The 19,940-nt window shown below is 38.4% G+C and overlaps 1 protein-coding gene across 1 annotated transcript in view; it reads left to right on the forward strand.

Moving 5' to 3' along the window:
* SWT1 (SWT1 RNA endoribonuclease homolog) overlaps positions 1 to 18,709 on the forward strand; it is a 101,538-nt gene extending 82,829 nt beyond the window's left edge. Inside the window, exons 17-19 of the mRNA XM_047076904.1 lie at positions 1,763 to 1,829; positions 5,030 to 5,094; positions 17,262 to 18,709. Coding sequence (XP_046932860.1) covers positions 1,763 to 1,829; positions 5,030 to 5,094; positions 17,262 to 17,391 — 262 coding nt within the window. The 3' untranslated portion in view covers positions 17,392 to 18,709. The remainder of the gene's footprint in view (positions 1 to 1,762; positions 1,830 to 5,029; positions 5,095 to 17,261) is intronic.
* Positions 18,710 to 19,940: the final 1,231 nt, after the last annotated feature.

Genomic DNA, 19,940 nt, shown 5'->3' on the forward strand with positions numbered 1-19,940 from the left:
TGTTATTTTCTTCCGTTGCCTTTCTGAAAGATTAGTTTATTTAGATTGCTTTGTTTTCGTTGTTTAAAGGAAATTATGGACTCTCCCTCACGTACTATCCTTCTCTCTCCCCACCTTTTTTTTTGGTTAGGAGATTATTTGTATTTTAAAATTTGTTTATTTATTTTGAGAGAGAGAAAGAGAGAGCAAGTGCAAGTGGGGGAGGGGCAGAGAGAGAGAGAGAGAGAGAGAGAGAGAGAGAGAGAGAGAATCCCAAGCAGTCTCTGTGCTAACAGCAGACATGGGGCTTGAACTCACTAACCGTGAGATCATGACCTGAGCTGAAATCAAGAGTAGGACACTCGACCAGAGATTATTTGTATTTTAAAATTACTTGTTGGGAGAAAAGTTTTTTTTCCATGAAACTAGTATTCTTGTGCAGATTTTTGTATTCTGTATGTATCTCCTCCAGAGTATAGCTAGCCCCTTTAAAAATTTGTACCCTGAAAAATGATTTATGAAAGCTTTCCCACAAGTCTAATAAAAGCCAAATCGTGTAAAGATCTGATTAAGGTTATTGAGATCAGTTAACTCTGAAGTCCGAAGGTATCAAGCGTTGGCAAGGATGTGAGGACCTCAGACATTGTAAGTAAAAGGCACTTGGATTTTAAGAATTAATTGAGGTGGCTTGATTTCTCATTAGTTAGATCATTGTGCAATTACTCTGTGGCCTGAAACTATTAGATGGCAATAGTTATGTTACTATTATAATTGATAATATATATAGTGCTGGCTGTCTATCAGACACTGTTATAAAGGCTTTTTTTCTTAAGGAACTCATTTAATTCTGATAAGAATACTATGAAGTGAGGACTATTACCATCCTCATTTAACACATGAAGGCGAAGAAGTCACAACTCCCCCGAGGTCACACAGCTAGAAAATGTAGGCAGGCAGGCAAGGCCCATCATCACTATACCATAATGAAAGGACTGTTTTCCTTTTTTTTTCCAGAAGAAAAAAAAAGGCTTCAACATGAAAGGGTCAAAAATCCTTAGTATAAAAAAATAAGAATGGATACTTTAATGCTAGATGGAGAAACATGTTCTTTCATTTCCTTCTTTATTTTTATTTTTCCCTTGTTCTCATCTGTTGTTTTTATGTTTCTGTTATTTACATACTTTTATTTTTATGTTATGTATGTTCCTTTCCATTGTTATTTTATGAATCAGTATTATTTTCAGCAATGGACATACTCTGATTACTCATGCTTTTTCATAGAATACTATGCTGATAGTTCAAATAGTATTATTTGACTTTAGTCAGAAATATTTTATTAGGATTTCTTTTATGTGCCTGATAGTTTAATCAGTTGTCCACTTGGGTTGGTTGAACATTTCTGTGGGAACTCTTCAAGCGTTACCTGCTGCTTAGAAGGTGTGGAGTTTAAATGCACCTTCCATTTCTATCTACCTTTTGAGACATATGTATTATTGTAACTCAAAAGGTAAATTTCATGTAAGAATGCTTATGGCTGTTGATTAAATGGTGATGTAAGTATCAATATAAATAAGCAAAAAAATTTTAATAAAGTGATGTGTTGAATTAAACTGATGGTTTTATCATTTTTAGTGGATAAATAAAAACCAAAAAGTTTGTGAACATTTTAATAAGCTTATCCTACAATAAATTATCTCACAGTATGGATATATTTTGAGGAAGTTCAAGGTGTTATTTTTTTAATCATTCATTCCCATTCCTTTGTTTTTATTTTATTTTTTAGGATTTTGGCCCCTAACAGTAATTTTCAAGATGTTGAGACCCTCTATAACTTCCTAGTCAAGTATGAGGTATGAGAAATATTTTGACATGTTTATCGTATTTCCACCATAAGCAAGTTTTACTATAAATAAACATGGTAGAATTCTAAAATGCGACAGAATTCTATTTAACTGACATTTGCTTTACATTCTTAAATACCACAGAAGTTTGTCAAAGACCTATTAAACTTTTTCTTTCACTCTTGAAGTAAAAACATAGAGTTCTATAATCCTACACTTTGTCCAACACAGAATTGTTTGTCATTAGGGTGCTGTTGACATTTTGGACAGGTCATTTCATCATTGTGTGGAAGACGGCCGGTATTTAGCATCTCTGCTCCTCAGCTGCTAAATCCCAATATCTGAGTCATTGTGAGTACACCTCACTCAGCTTACATACACCAGCGGCCCCTCGCAAGAAAGCATCACCTCTGTTTGAGAGCCGGTGATCAGGGAAAAGGAAAGCTATAATTTCGTTTCCTCTGTAGCAGCAGCATAGGCCCTGGTGGTGGAGCTTAGAGGTGTGACTCTGGTGTAGTTTGTCACGTAACTTGAAGGCTTTCCCCATCAGTGCTGATCCAGGAAAAGTATTCTGTAGATCTTCAGTTTGTTTGCCCATGTTCCTGAACGTTCTTTCTTTTCGCGCGTGTGTGTGTGTGTGTGTGTGTGTGTGTTTAATTTTTTTTTTTTAATGTTCTAAGTGAAAGAATGTGACATTCAAGTCTCACATCTCTTGTAGAGTTAAACTTTTTAAAATATATTCCCTTTTATTTCTGGTTTGCTCTTTATTTAACTTTTTGGATGTAACATACAAAGAACACATACTGGGATCAAACTACCTGTGTTCAAATGATGGTTCTACCCCTTATTAACTGTGTGCTCAAAAAGAGTTATTTAGTTCTCTTTGCCTTAGTTTCTTCATCTGTAAAGTGGGAATAACATCAGTAGATAAATTATAGATAATCTTGTAAAGACTAAATAATTTAACATATATGAAGTGCCTCAAACAGTACCAGACACAGAGTGTTCAATGGTGTTACCTATTTTATAGAAAGAGTTGTGTTTTCCATCACTGATTCACAATTTTTGAAAATTTAGGCACTGTGCTATTTGAGTTATCTGAGAAAAAGAATCTCTCGGACACCAGGGTGGCTCAGTCTATTAAACATCCAACTTCGGCTCAAGTCCTGATCTCACAGTTCGTGGGTTCAAGTCCTGCATCAGGCTCTGTGCTGACAGCTCAGAGCCTGAAGCCTTCTTCAGATTCTGTGTCTCCCTTTCTCTCTACCCCTCTCCTGCTTGTGCTCTTGTCTCTCTCTGTCTCTTTCTCTCTCTCAAAAATAAACATTAAAAAAAAAAAGAATTTCTATTAATTTCCAGATTCTGGAAATTTCCAGACTCCCTGCACATGAGTAGAATATAGCCTAAATCAATAGTAAGCCTCAAAAAATATAGAATTCAGTCACTGACTGTGTGCTCCAAGTGTGTCATGACTAATCTTTGTATGATCAATGACTTTTGTATTTATAGTATTGTAAATTATATCTGAATTATGATATTTGTGAACTTAAACATATTTAAATATATTATTAGTTTAATTATTAATTATTATTAGTTTAAACATATTAGCTTGATAGTGTGAAAAAGACATTTCTTTAGAAAATGTCTGTAAATCAAACTTTTTCCTAAATAGACCTTTCCCAACAGTTTATAAACTTAGTATTTAAATGAAAGTGAAGGCTCTTCAGTAAGGGTCAACTATAATACTCAGGTGTTGTTAGAGTTGAATAATATTTTCTTTCAGCTTGAGTTATTTCTAATGTTCAGGATATAAACAAGATATGGTTGCCTCTACTTTTAAAATAGTCTACCTTGCAGGGGGCGGGTGGCGCCCCGGTGGCTCAGTTGGTTAAGCGGCCGACTTCGGCTCAGGTCATGATCTCATGGTTCACTAGTTCGAGACCCGTGTCAGGCTCTGTGCTGACAGCTCAGAGCCTGGAGCCTTCTTCGGCTTCCGTGTCTCCCTCTCTCTCTGCTCCCCCCACCACTCTCTCTCTATCTCAAAAATAAATAAATGTTTAAAAAATTAAAATAAAAATGTCTACCTGGGGCAACTGGCTGGCTCAGTCAGTAGATCATGAGACTCTTGATCTTGGGGTTGTAGGTTCGAGCCCCACGTTAGGTGTAGAGATTACTTGAAAAGTAAATAAATAGTGGTGCCTGGGTGGCTCAGTCAGTTAGCATCTGACTTCGGCTCAGGTTGTGATCTCCTGGCTCATGAGTTTGAGCCCTGCATGGGGCTATCTGCTGATAGCATGGAGATAGTATGGAGCCCGCTTCAGATCCTCTGTCCCCCCTGCCGCCCTGCACTTCTCCCACTTATGCTGTCTCTCTCTCAAAAATAAAAAAAAAAAAACCTTAAAAAAAGTAAATAAAATCTTTAAAATAAAATAGTCTACTTATGTGACCCCAAATCTGCTTCAGTCCTTTAAATAGAATTATTTTAACTTCTTTAAAAACTTGTGCTTTTTTTTTAGAAAAGAAATATTGAATGTGTGCATTAGAAATCTTCTAAAATGCTAGGCTAGTTGAAGGCTGAATCTATTTTTTTTTAAGATGTTTATTTATTCTTGATATAGAGAGAGAGACAGAGTGAGATTGGGGGAGGGGGAGAGAGAGAGAGAGAGAGAGAGAGAGAGAGAGAGAGAGAGAGAGAGAGAAACAGAAACAGAATCTGAAGCAGGCTCCAGGCTCTGAGCTGTCAGCACAGACCCTGATGCAGGGCTTGAACCTGTGAACTGCGAAATCATGACCTGAGCTGAAGTCCGGTGCTTAACCAACTGAGCCACCCAGGCACCCTGAAGCCTGAATCTATTGATAAGAGCCAGTAGTAGTAGAATTTAGTGTTTCATGGAGAACACATTTTTTTCTTTCCACTTGATCTACAAAATGATACTTAATTCTAATACTCAATTCCACTAACCCCAGAACCATAGATCACTTCTGGTTCTTTGAACAGATTAAGTTGTAACTACAGGACTAGTATTTTTACACATAGTTCGGTGTTAGCCTAGCATTGTGATCACCAAACTTCTGATTGTTCCTGCTGTTTTTATGCAAACGCTGGAAACTTGACATTCTCTCTCAGAATATGGGTCACTCTAATTGTGCTCTTTCTGCTCATTTGACTTCATATGCATTTTAAGTAACTACATCTTGGTTCTTTTCAGGTGAATAAAAATGTCCAATTCACTGCCCAGGAACTTTATGATTGTGTCTCACAGACTGAGTATCGGTAAGTCCCATCTGTATTTAGATACGCTGTTGTCATCAGCTTTTACTGTACATGGCTCCACTTGATGTGTTGGCAGAGGATTCTCTTTATGTCTTTACTACACTCTGATTTTATTTTACCTTTATTAATATGAAATAGCTCATACATACAAAAGAGCTCTGTGTGTGTGTGTGCGTGCATATATAAAAGCAGGTATAAGGTTTAATGTGGCTCTCAAATTTTTTGGCCTCAGGACTCCTTTATATTTTACAAAATTTTGTTTTGTTTATGTAGGTCATCTCTATCTATATTTGCTGTATTATAAATTAGAATTGAGAATTTTTTAAACATTCATTTCAAAATAAGAACTAATTAATTACGTGTTAAGATAGGAGCATATAATTATGAAAATAATTTTTCCCAAACAAAAAGAGTGAGGTTCTACACTTTGCAAGTCTCTTAACATCTGGTTTAATTGAAGACAGATGGGTTCTCATAGTTGCTTTTGAATGGAGTTTGCTTTGATGATAATGTCATGTACCACTGGAAAACTGTTGCACATTCTTGCAAGAATGAGAATGCAAAAGGCAAATCATGTCTTTTTCTTATTATGAAAATAGCTTTGACCCCTTTGACCTCGCAGCCCCTTATTTTCCCCACACCATGTTTCAAAGAATAACTAGTATAAAAACTACTCACGCCTACCCTTCAGTTGACAAAACAGACCTTTACCCATCTCTGTGTATATCCTCCCTTTCATCCTCTCCTCAGAGATTTGTGTTTATAATTCTCATCTTTATGGGTGTATGTATCAGTAAATATACGTTGATCAATTTCATCTGTTTATGTACGTAATAGTATCATATATGTTCTTTTAAAAATAATTTTGTTTATTGCATTCATGTGTAATAAAGGGAAAGGAGTAGAAAATCTGATTCTTTAATATTCAAGGTGTGTATGTGACTCCCTCCAATCCTGAGCCCCGGCAAACAAATTCATGAGGAGCAAAAACTCACTTAATGCTATTAGTGTTGCCCTCCATCTCATACTCCCCGCCCTCCGTGCCCTGCTATTATTTTTTGACTTTTGAAAATTATCCGTGTTGAGGCATGGAGCAGTAGTTGGCTTGCTAATAGTTCTGTTATGGCATAACATATTCATTCCAAATGATCACCTTTGTGCCATGCAAAATCAAGCAAGAAAAGGGCTCTTGGGAAAAATGGGCTGAGGCACATCACTCAAAAACTTAATAAGAAAGCTATTTGAAAAAAAAAAAAGGAACCTAATCAAAGTCGTATCAGTTTTACACCTGTTACATGGTTAAGAAATATATGAATGTGATAAAAAAAAAAAATCTGACTCTTTTCCTTGAAAAAAAGCTGAGGTTTGCATGTGGAAGTTGTCCTTGGAAGGGTTGTAGCTTGTGGGTTCATGCAGTGTGGTGGAGGGAGGGTTGTCTGAAGTTGAATGTAAAGTTGCCACACCAAATGTGAATGAGGCACTGGTACATGTTTAAAGTGTGTGCAGGTGTGTGTTTTGTGTATTTCTAAGTAGCTTGGTTTGGCTGAGTACAGTTTTCTCTGTTCATCACTGTTGGATATAAGAAAATATGAAATTTGCATCATGCTCAAATTCTTTAATATAGCAGTGGTGTTGGAACAAATTCGTGTGTTCAAAACAAGTGCTGTAGCAAAACTGACTGTACTTTCACTGCTGTGTAATATGCCATTTCTATCACTAAACCAGTTTATTTGCTAGTTTTAACTTGCACATGTACCTGTGTTGTTACAAAACTTCATGAGCAGGTGCAATGACAGTGTTAACATCAAAGTAGTTTTTCCAAGAAAAATTATTGGGCATGTCCGTTGTAGCTGGAGGTGGGTGAAAACAATTTTTTTTTCTAACTTTAATCTTTAGAGTGTCAATCAGTTATACTCTTATGATAGAACTTCACAAATAGGCCACAGAAAGGTTTGTGTACATGACATTTGTGTCAAAAATATAATGTCTGTAAATTCAATACTTTAAGAAAAATCATTCACCACAATCAAGTAGGATTTATTCTTAGGTTCGGAGGGTGGTTCAACATTCACAAATCAATCAACATGATACATCACACCAGTAAGAGAAAGGATAAGAACCATATGATCATTCCTTGTCAGGAATAAAACAGGGATGTCTACTTTTCTCACTTTTATGAAACATAGTACTGGAAGTCCTAGCCAAAGCAATCAGACAACAGAAAGAAATAAAAAGCATCCCAATCAGTAAGGAAGAAGTCAAACTTTAATTATTTGCAGACAGCATGATACTTTATATAGAAAACCCTAAAGATTCCACCAAAAAACTTCTAGAACTGGTAAATGAATTCAGTAAAGTCACAGGATACAAAATCAGTATACAGAAATCTGTTGCATTTCTATACATTAATGATAAGAAGAAAGAGAAACTAAGAAAGCCATCCCATTTACCGTTGCATCGTAAACTATGAGATCCCTCTGAATAAATGTAACCAAAGAGGTAAAAGACCTTTACTCTGAAAACTATAAAACAGTGTTGAAAGGAATTGAAGATGACACAAACAAATGGAAAGACATTCCATGCTCCTGGTTTGGAAGAACAAATTTGTTAAATGTCTATGTTACCCAAAGCAATTTATACATTTAATGCAATCCCTGTCAAAATACCAATGGCATTTTCCCTAGAACTAGAACAAACAGTTCTAAAATTTGTATGGAACCACAAAAGACCCTGAATAGCCAAAGCAATCCTGAAAAAATAAAAGCAGAGCTGGAGGCATCACAGTTCCTGACTTCAAGGTATGTTACAAAGCTGTAGTGATCAAGACGGTATGGTGCTGGTACAGAAATAGACATACAGATCAATGGAACAGAACAGAAAACCCAGAAATGACCCTACAACTCTGTGGTCAATTAGCCTTCGACAGAGTAGGAAAGAACATCCAATGGGGAAAAAGTCTCGTCAACAAGTGGTGTTGGGAAAACTGGACAGCGACATGCAGAAAAATGAAACTGGGCCACTTTCTTACACCATACACAAAAATAAACTCAAAATGGATTAAAAACCTAAATGTGAGACAGGAAACCATTAAAATTCTAGAAGAGAGCTCAGGCAGCAATTTCTCTGACATTGGTCTTACCAGCTTTTTTCTAGATATGTCTCCTGAGGCAAGGAAAACAAAAGCAAAAATAAACTATTGGGACTACATCAAAATAAAAAGCTTCTGACAGCAAAGGAAACAATGAATAAAACTAAAAGGCAACTTACTTGGGAGAAAATATTTACAAACGACGTATCTGATAAAGGATTAGTATCCAAAGTGTATAAAGAACTTCTAAAACTCAATACCCCCCAAAACAAAGAATTCAATTTAAAAATGGGCAGAAGACAAGAACAGACATTTCTCCAAAGAATACCTCCAGATGGCCAACAGACACATGAAAAGATGCTCAACGTCACTCAGGGAAATGCATATCAAAACTACAGTGAAGTATCACCCCACACCTGTCAGAATGGCTAAAATAAATACAATAAACAACAGGTATTAGCAAGGATGTGGGGAAAAAGGAACACTTGTACACTGTTGGTGGGAATGCAAACTAGTGCAGCCACTCTGGAATGCCACATGGAAGTTCCTGAAAAAGTTACGAATAGAACTGCCATACAATCCAGTAATTGCACTACTGGGTATTTACCCAAAGAATATAAGAACACTAATTCAGAGGGATACATGCACCACCCCTATGTGTATGGCAGCATTCTTTACAATAGCCAAGATATGGAAGCAGCCTAAGTGTCCACTGACTGATGGATAGATGAAGAAGATGTGGTATGTGTGTGTGTGTGTGTGTGTGTGTGTGTGTGTGTGTGTGTGTGTATGTCCTTTCATATATATATGAAAAGGAATATTATTCAGCCATAAAAAAATGAAGTCTTGCCATTTGCAATGACATGGATGGAGCTAGAGAGTATAATCCTGAGCGAAGTCAGTCAGTCAGAGAAAGACAAATACCATATGATTTCACTCATGTGGAGTTTAAGAAACAAATGAGCAAAGGGAAAAAAATGAGAGACAAAGCAAGAAACAGACTATTAACTATAGAGAACAAACTGATGGTTACCAGAAAGGAGGGGTGGGGGATGAGTGAAATAGATGATGGAGATTAAGGAGTGCAGTTGTCATGATGAGCACTAGGTGATGTATGGGATTGTTGAATCACTATCTTGTACACCTGAAGCTAATATAACAGTGTGTTAACTAGAATTGAAATCAAAGCTTAAAAAATATATAATGTCTGTCAACCTTGGACATATTTTTGAAGGTAGAAAAGCTCACTGTGGATAACTTAGAAGGCAGAGTTCCTTGCAGGATGGTTCCAGTCAGGTGTCTAAAATTGTTTTGACTTCACTTTACCATTGGAATAGTTGGGAGTTCTTTTTTATGGGTTTGTACTGGGGTCAAAGTTGAATGTTCAGAGTTAAAGTAGTTGTACCTATTTTTTTCTTCTAAGTCTCCTTATGCCAGGGATTTGAACTACAATATTAATTAATAAACTCCCTCTTACAGCCAAAAGGATAATTTTGAAGAGAGATGGAATATATCCAATATCTTGAATGCACTGAAAAGTGGTGGTTGTTGCTTAGAAGGCTTTTGGTTAGTAGCTTTTAGAGTTGTTACTCTGTGGTTTGTTTTGAAATTGCTGTCTCTACAGTGATCAGTAGCTCTCATACTAGCCTCACATGTGCTCCACAGCTCACAGTTTTTAAATAAGCTGCCAAAAGAGAGAGGTTCTTTCGGTTTCCGTGGTTCGTACTAGACACAGAGCCAAATGCACCAGATGAAAGGAAGCAGAGTTTTCCTGGTGAAAACAGAAGGATTTAACTTGCATATAGCTGACCACTTTCTGGAATGCTGAGGAAAATGATTACTTACATTGCCTGAATTTATTAATCTGTTTTTTTCATTTATAAAGTATTAGTTGCAAAGGAGGACACTGCTGATGTACCCCTTACCACACTTACTGCAATAGGGAAGTCATTAAATTCCTTTTCAAGAACAGAAAACTATTTCCTAGGTTCTGATAAAGCAAGGAGTTAAGGTTTCAGACTGAAAGTAGCTTTGATCAAAAGTTGAATTCCATGACACAGCAGACAGAACCTTGGTGTTTATAAATAAGTTTATAAATATGTTTGTGTTTTATCTATAGATAAGTTTGTAGAGTCTTCAGCAGAGCCTTTGGGCTTGCCAGTGAGGTCTGAGCATTGCTTACCCTGAGCAGACGAGGAGCCTGCTCAGAAAATCCAGGATGGTAAATTAATGAGATTATCAAATAGATGACCAAACAGATATCCTGGGTGATATCTTTTATATGTATGAGAAATAAGTTAGGAACAGCATGTAGTTCACTTTGCCTTGAAAGCTCTTGGGCAGTGTATTCCAGCATGTTTGCGAGGCAGGCCTCTGTGGTCATTTTGTCTGTATGAAATGCAAATTAGTTTGCGACATCAGCCTCATAAAGTAACTGGCATATCCAAACAATATGCTGCCTAACCTAGCATCTGGGTCAGAAGCTGTTTTTTTCCCTTGGGGCAGGTGCTTTTGGGAATTACTGCTTTCTGATGCCAGGAATCAACTCCGTGGTAGTATCTTCCAGATCACATTAGAATTGTGGTTCACACAAGCATGGTTTCTTAACTTGAGTGTCAGCCTCACCTGGGAACTTGCAAGAAATCAACTAGTAAGGCTCTACTGTGGACCTTCTGAATCGGAAACTCTGGGGTGGAGCCCAGCAATCTGTGTTACCCATCCCTCCAGGAAACATTAAAGTTTGAGAATCCCTGCACTAAATTAATGACCTGGTCTGTCCAAGAAGCCTCAGATAGAAAAAAGCCTTAGAGAAAAATAATCTCAAAACCAAATTTACACCTTTGATGCTTCTGCTTTAATTAGAAAGGGACGCTGTTTTTTGTGTCTATTGATTCAGTAATACTTTGCAGTAAATTTGACTCGTTATTTATGACAGAAGATATTATAAAATAAATGTATACTTTTTTTTCTTTTTTTTAATTGAGATAAAATTCACATAATGGAACTAACACCCATTTTAAAGTGTACAATTCAGGGGCAGTTAGTGCATTCACTGTGTTGTGCAATCCTCTCTAGTTCCAAGACATTTCCATCATTCCGGAGGGAAATTCAGTACACATTAAGTAGTCAGTGTGTGTTCTCCCCTTCCCCCAGACCCTGGCAATCTCTAATCTGCGTTCTGTCTCTCTGGATTTCTCTATTCTGAATGTTTCTTATAAGCAGAATCCTACAACATATGACCTTTTGTGTCTGGTTTCTTTCACTTAGCATGATATTTTTGAGGTTCATCTACACTGTAGTATTTATCAATTAGTACTTCACTCCTTTTTATGGCTGCACGATGTCCCATTGTATGGACAGACCACATTTTGTTTATCCACTTGTCTGTTGATGGACATTTGGGTTGTTTTCACTTTTTGGCTGTGGTGAGTAGTGTTGCTATTTGTGTACAAGTATTCGTTTGAATTCTTCCAGTTCTTTCAAATTTTGGGGGGTGTATATCTAAGAGTGGAATCCTGTGTTTGACTTTTGGAGGAACTACTGCCTTTTTTTCATAGCAGCTACACTATTTTTACCTTCCCACCAGCAATATAGCAGTAGATGAGGGTTCCAGTTTTTCCAAATTTTGACAAAATTTATTTTCCTTTTTTTTTTTTTTTTGATGAAGGTTGTCCAGATGAATGTGAAGTATGCTCTCGTTGTGATTCTTATTTGTATTTCCCTAATTCCTAATGATGTGGAGCACCTTTCCATGTGCCTATTGGCTGTCTGTCATTTTTGGAGAAATGTCTACTCAGGTCTTGTGCCCGTTTTTCATTGGGTTGTTTTCTTTCTGTTGTTGAGTGATAAGAAGTCTTTATGGGGAATCTGGATCCAGGCCAAAATCCTATGTGCGATCTTTCACGCCTGCCCATAGGCAGTTCTAAGACTTTGTCTGGCAGGCTCCTTTGGGAAGCTGCCTTCCCCATACCAGATTGGGTATACTGTCTTCTAGAAGAGTGTACTGCACTCTTCTAGAGGCAGCTGCGGGCAATGCTCAGACCGCCTGCCCGTGAGCCTCCACGCATGTCTGCATTCCTAGCCTGGGCAGTTTTCATTTGGAGGCCACCTTATTGGGCACGTTGGCTGAGGCACCTCTCAGGCACTTCAGCTGCGACTTTTGGAAGCCTTGGCTGAGGTATTTTTCCCCATTCTGACTCCATGCTTTCCTACTCCTCACTGTTCTCCTTTGCTATGTTTTGAATGTTTATGTCCCCCCACTCCCTAAAATTCATATGTTGAAATCCTATTGCCCAATGTAATCTTCTTAGAAGGTGGGGCCTTTGGGAGGTGATTAGGTCATGAGGGTAGAGCCCTGATGAATAGGATTAATGCTCTTCTAAAAGAGGGCTCTCACCAGAATGTGACCATACTGGTGCCTTGATCTTGGATTTCCAGCCACCAGAACTGTGAGAAATAAATCTCTGTTGTCTCTAAACCACCCAGTCTGTGGTGTTTTGTTACAGCAGCCTGAATGAACTGAGACCTCCACCCTTCCTGCCCCTTAGCCCCATGGGTCCGTAAACAGGCAGGAGCCTTAGTTTAGGGATCCTTAGCAGCAGTGAGATGATAGCCCCTGTCTGCCCTGCGTATCATCTGACCCTCACCCAGTGCCATTCTACAAGAAAAAATGGAGTACTAGGGGGCTGGCACCTTTAATTTTGTCTCTGATTTGCAGTGTTGCAGTAAGTGAATAATGTTGATTTTACTTTCAGTTTGGCTTATTGTCCTCATTAACCACCTTGGCACCTGGCAGCTTGACATGTCACACGTTCTGAGTACTAGACCCTATCAGATGTATAATTTGCAACTATTTTCTCCCATTCTGTACATTGTCTTTTCACTTTTTTGATAGCGTCCTTTGACACACACACGTTTTTAACTTGATGAAGTCCAGTTTATGTGTTTTTTCTTGTGTTGCTTAGGCTTTTGGCATCATACCTAAGACTCCATTGCCAAAGCTAAGGTCATGAAGATTTACCCCAATGTGTTTTTCTTAGAATTTTATAGTTTTAGCTCTTACAGTTAGGTCACTGATGCATTTTTGAGTTAATTTTTGTATATGTTGTGAGGTAAGGGTCTGACTTCATTTGCATCTGGATGTCAAGTTGTGCTAGCACCAAATGTTGAAGAGGCCATTTTTCCCATTGAATGTTCTTGGCACCCTTGTTGAAAATCAGTCAACCATGTAGGTGAGATTTATTTCTGGACTTTATTTCTGTTCCATTGGTCTGTATGTCTGTCTTTATGCCAGTGCCACTGTTTTGATTAAAGTTGCTTTATGGGGCGCCTGGGTGGCTCAGTTGGTTGAACGGCCGACTTCAGCTCAGGTCATGATCTCACAGCTCGTGAGTTCGAGCCCTGTGTCGGGCTGTGTGCAGATGGCTCAGAGCCTGGAGCCTGCTTCGGATTCTGTGTCTCCCTCTGTCTCTACCCCTCTCCTGCTCGCGCTCTCTGTCTCTCTCTCTCTCTCTCTCAAAAATAAACATTAAAAGAAAATTTTTCTTAAAGTTGCTTTGTATTGAGTTTTCAAAATTGGGAAGAGTGAGTCCTCTGAACATTGTTTTTCTTTTTCAGGATTTGACTATTTGGGGTCCCTTGCAATTCTGTGTGAATATTAGGATCAGTTTTTGCAAAAAAAATATTATTGGGACTTTGATAGGGATTGCATTGGCCATGTAGATTGCTTTTGGGAGTTATTATCATTGCCCTCCAATCCATAAACATGGGATGCCACTAATTTAGGTCTTTCATTTCTTTTGGCAATGTTTTGTGTTTTTTAGAGTGTACAAGTTTGTGCTTCTTCAATTAAACTTATTTCTGAGTATTTTAATCTTTTCCATGCTATTATAAATGGAATTGTTTTCCTAATTTCCTTTCCTTTTCTTTTTAAATTTTGTTTATTTTATTTTGAGAGAGAGCAGGCAAGCAGGGGAGGTGGAGAATGGGACAGAGAGAGAGAATCCCAAGCAGATTCCACACTGTCAGCACAGAGCCCCACATGGGGCTCGATCTCTTGACCGTGAGATTATGAACTGAGCCAAAATCAAGAGTTTGACGCTTAACCAACTGAGCCACCCAGGCACCCTTATTTCCTCTTCTAATTGTTCATTTCTAGTATATAGAAATACAACTGATTTTTTGTGTGTTGATCTTTTATTTTGCAACTTTACTGAATTAATTTATTAGTTCTAACAGTTATTTTGTGGATTCTTTAGGATCTGTAAATAGAGAATTTCACTTCTTTGTTTACAGTTTGTATGCTTATGATTTGTTTTTGTGCCTAATTGTGCTCCTAGAACTTCCAGTACAGTGTTGAATAGAAGTGGTGAACATGGACATCCTTGTCTTATTGCCGATTTTAGGGAAAAGCTTTTAGTATTTCACCATTGAATATGAGGTTAGCTATCATATACTGTTTTTATTTCTTTTTATTATTATTATTTTTTAGAGCATCCACAAGAGCGGGGTAAAGGAGCGAAGGGAGGGAGGGAGAGAGAGAGAGAGAGAGATGGTGATAGCGAGAGAGAATCTTAAGCAGGCTCCATGCTTAGCACAGAGCCTGACGTGACTCGATCCCACCATCCTGGGATCATGACAGGAGCTGAAATCAAGAGTTGCACGCTCAACCGACTGAGCCACCTGGGCCCTGTACTGTTTTTATATTAGCATTACATTGTATTCCACTTTTCTTTCATTTGAGATACATACAGCAAATAAATAGAAAAGTTCATAGAGCTGTAAAACATATCCATTGTAGACTTTCTTCTTGTACCTAGAAAGAATTTTAGAAAAACTGCATCCAATATTGTAATTAGATCACTGAAGTTCGCTACTGCCATACTGTTTTGACCAAATTAGCCATGGAAATGAATCAAATAACCACTGAAAATATTTTTAAATTGATTTGATTGAATTTCCAGTTTATTTTGACCTATCTGAGATTTGGTCAAAGCAAGTTTGATACTATGATAGGACAATTTAGAGAAATAGAAGTTTTGCAAAAAATCTCATGAGCAATATAGAATCACAAAACTAGAAGCAACCTCCAGTCTTGATCTCTGTTCCAGAACCTATTAGGAGTTGGGATTGTTTAGTTTGCAAAAGAGAAATAGGATCTCTACAAGGGACCTAAAATATTTGTGCTATTAGATAATGACTTTTTTTTTTTTTTAACTTAGGCCACTCAGGTCAGAAAATGGAGGTTTTTTAAGGCCTAGTGTAAAGGAAGAACTTCCTAGAAATTAAGAGCAAATATGAAATGGGCTACCTTTCACGATTGTGAGCATTGTCACAACTTGGTGAAAGCTAACATGATATGACTCACAGAAATGCTGCAGAATGGCACAGAAAGGTGTTAAGGTGCCCCCACATCTGTTATTCTGCCCTTCTCCATAAGCCCTGTGGAAAAGGAACTTAAGAATTCCTATCATAATATAGGAAAAACACGTGGTACTTTTCTCAGTAAGCATGACAGCTCACTGCAGCAGAGAGAGTCTGTAAGGTGATAATCCACAGAAAGCTGACCCACAGAGATGAAGATCAGAAGAGGAGACAGCTCACCTCTTAACTGTGAGAGGAGGGGAAAGAAGACAGGAGACACAACTAGATTCAAAGTCTAGTTATTAAAGGAGTGTTTCCCCCCACCCCCCAAATGTGGAATAAATCACCAAGAGCAGGAATGGGGCCTGCCATTTTTGTTTCATTTTTAAGTTTCATCTTCTGAGTAGTTGTGAAGAATTGAAAGCAACACAACACTAATTTTAAGCACTGTAAATATAGGAAACAGGACTAGAGTAACACAAAACCAAAAGTCAGGTTTTAGTCAGTGTCAGAGAAACCACACATCTTGAGGAAGTGAGGCTGCTCAGAATATGGGGTGTTTACTTGTGCCATCCCTACTACCTCTCATCCTAATCCCTGAGTTCCAGCTGACTTCTTTTTCCTTTGTATCCTACATCAAGGGATCCATGGGGCAGGGGGACAGTGCAGGGAGGTGGCTAGTGGTCCTCCCCAACACCATGGAGATGGCCCAGAGATGATCTTAGAAGCCAAGGAAGTAATAACAGTGTAATTTACACTTAAGAACCTGTCCTTTCTCAAACACCTAATGTGCCAGATGCTTGCTAGATGCCGGATATTCTTCGTGAGCTTCTATAGACCATCTCCCAGTAGATTTAAATAGTTTTGCATGACCCTAGACACCAGATGTAATGGATTGGTGCTCTGATGACTTACAGATCCCACAGATTGTGAGCCCAAGTCAGCTAATGACAGACCAGCTAGGCTTAGTCTGAAGTAAAATTTTGAGTCAGCCATTACTCCCTGTGTCCCATCGCTGCTTGAGAGTAATTAGTTAATATTCATTTGTTAGTTTAGCAGTTCTTTTTAAGAGTTGAAGCTCTGGAAATATATATATATAATAAAAATAAATAAAATAGAAAGTTGAAGCTCTGTCAATTTCCCATTGCCGCTCCATTACATCTCGTAGTATCCTCCAGGCTACCTGTTCTTTAATTCTCAAACCAAATAAGACAAAGATGTGTGATCTAGGCTCTAGCACTGCTTTACCCTTTGGATTAGAACCCTGGAACATCACTCCATCTCCTGCTGGGAGAATCCTTCAGAGACCATACTAAGGACTTTTTTTTTTTTTTTTATCAGTAAAGTTTTTTTTTTTGTTGGTTTTTTTTTTGTTGTTTTTTTTCAATACATCAAGTTTATTGTCAAATTGGTTTCCAAGGACTATTTTTCGGCATCCGACTGCGCTTGTTGGCAGCAGGTCTGCCATAGGAACCCTTACTCCTGAATTCTAGGAATTGCACCAAGCTCGCCATGTTGGCTGTCTGAGAATCTGTGCTACTACTGTGTGCTTATCTTCTCATGTTGTTTTGTCTGTGCTAAGAAACTATAACTCTCTTGGTATTTTAATCTCTCAACTATCAAAGAATGTATTTCAAATCCATGTTATCCTGTCGTGTCAAGATTTTTTCATCTGACTAGCCGTCTTGCAGTGATTTAACATTTCTTTATCCTCTAGGGAAAAGTTAACCATTGGATGCCGCCAGCTGGTCGAGATGGAAAATTCCATGCAGCAGTGCAATGCATCTGTCTATATGGAGGCCAAAAACAGGGGATGGTGTGAGGACATGCTTAACTATAGGACCTAAATCCTGATTTATAACTTAAAAGGAATGGCATTTGTCTTCAAGAACAATAGAGTGGCTATCAACCTTTTGAGTTAAACCCAAGTCTTGTAAAAAAAAAAAAAAAAATGTCTCATAGGTGCAAGAAGGTGATTGCTTATTGTTGAAAATCTCATTGAGATTCTAAAAAGCCTAATGCATCCATTGTGGGATAAACTGTGTACTCAACTCATTGCAGTTGACAATACCTCCCTACCTCTACTCCTGACACTGAGCCAATCTGTCTAAAGAAGGGAGAGCTGTCTTTTTAATCTCTTAGGGCAGGAGCCACTTTGGCATCTGTGGAAGGCCCAGGGGCACAACTTTAGCATCTCTCTCAACCCTAAACATGAATACATGGCCAGAAACACTTCCAAACCCCAAGAAAGAAATAGGACAATTAGGACATGGCCATGCCTACCATGCTCCACAAATGAAATCTTACCCTGGGCTGTTTTATGATCACACTGTCTTCCATTTAGACCTGGTGAACGTAACATACATCCCTTCCACTTCCCCCAAGGTAATAAAAGTAGAATTTTGACTTCAGCTCCTACTTACTATATAGTTTCTTTTCTCCTACCCTAGGCTTGTCACTTTTCAGTGCATTTCTAATGGAAAAAGCAGAGGAGACCCCTATAACAGACTTCCCTTAAATGTGAAAGAGGCATGGATTTATGGGATTAAGTGGCAGTGACTAATGTTTGCCCCTAGCTAAACCAAGTGTTTAATCAACTTATTTAGTTATACAATACATTGGAAATCCTTGTTTAGTAGAGTATATTATGCTTTTGTTAATACATTAGACTAAATCTAATTTGGTATTCTATGATAAATGTTAATTTATTTTTTACAAAAAAGCAATAAATTTTATTTTTAGTAAGGTTTTGCTTTTCATTTTACTTCCAAATTGTGTTTCTTGAACTGTGTACAAGGTATGATGATAAAAGTGACCCTCTCCTAATACAAGAGAATCTACGCCGGATTCTCAGTGTCAATCTGTGCAGGGCCCCGCCGAGCTTTATGTTTGCATAGGAAGCCACAGCTCTACCTAGGGCTCAAATGCCATCAGGAATATGAGCCGAGCCCCGTGGGAGGAGAAGCTTCCAGAGGATCTCTGCTCTCTTTCCTTTTCTTCCTGGAGGAGCCAGAAAAGCATCGCCCTCCCCACCCCTCCAGGTTTTTTTTTCTTCAGATTTTTATCCTTCAACTGCTTCTGGTTTGTTACTGGGTTTTGGTTCTGCTTTGTAAACTCCCTCTCCTCTTCCCTCTTTTTATTTAAAAAAAAAAAAATTTTTTTTTTTTGTTTGAGAAACAGCATGAGCAGGGGAGGGGCAGAGAGAGAGAGAGAAGGAATCCAAGCAGACTCTGTGCTGTCAGCACAGAGTCCAAGGTGGGGCTTGAACTCATGAACGGTGAGATCATGACCTGAGCCAAAGTCAGACGGTTAACCGACTGAGCCACCCAGGCGCCCCTCCCCCACTTATCTTTTTAACATAGGTTGTGATCTTTAGGAAATTTCACTCCTGTCCACACATTTCACTTTTTAAAAAAAGTTTGAGGGGCGCTTGGGTGGCACAGTCGGTAAAACGTCCGACTTTGGCTCAGGTCAGGATCTCAACTTTGTGGGTTCTAGCCCTGCATCAGGCTCTGTGTGGACAGCTTGGAGCCTAGAGCCTGCTTTGGATTCTGTGGCTCTCTGCCCCTCCCCTGCGCACACTCTCTCCCCCTCTCAAATATAACATTTTAAAAATGTTAAAAAAAAAAATAAAAAAATAAAAGTTTGGGGGGTGGAGGGAGGGGCAGAGAGAGAGAGACAGGAAAGATTCCCAAGCAGGCTCTGTGCTGGAAGTGCAGAGCCCAAGGCAAGGCTCGAACCCATGAACCATAAGATCATGACCTGACCTGAAACCAAGAGTTGGAGGTTGACTGAGCCACCCAGGTGCCCCTACACATTTCACTCTTATGCATGTAGACTTTATCTTAGTCTGTATCTTTTACGGTGTACATGAATTTGTCAATTACTTCAACCTTTTTCATTTTTTATTTTGAGATGTGAAGATGTTGACTTTCTAGTCTTCTTTCTTTTGATTTAGAAACTTTCTTTTAAAAATGTTTAATGTTTTTTTAAAATGTCAGGTTTTTCTTTGTTGCTGTCTTTTCTAATCTTAATTTTATACTTTCTAATAGTCCAATGCAGGAGGTGAGGGATCCCTTTCCCCCACCCTCTACTCGTTTTCTGGGTCCCCCACTCTGGATTGAAATAACTCAGCTGACAGAAGGATCATAAGCTCCACCTTGTAGAACACATTTGTTTTAGTGGAAGAATTATTAGATCCTTATGAGAGGAACTTACAGTTCTAAAATCTCCATTCTTCAATATGTATGTATGGCTATCATATTTTGGGCGGAAGCCATCATATGTATGCCAGTAGGAACAAATGAGCAAAGTCACACCAGGGAAAGGGCTCCCTTGGCCTTAGGAGTTGGTGATAACTTCATGAGGGCCATCCAGGAGTACTATTCCAGCAAAG

Source organism: Lynx rufus, unplaced genomic scaffold (genome assembly GCF_022079265.1).
Source record: "Lynx rufus isolate CCGP_SWC_20201006 ecotype Redwood Valley unplaced genomic scaffold, mLynRuf1.p SCAF_15, whole genome shotgun sequence".
Taxonomy (NCBI): Eukaryota; Metazoa; Chordata; class Mammalia; order Carnivora; family Felidae; genus Lynx; species Lynx rufus.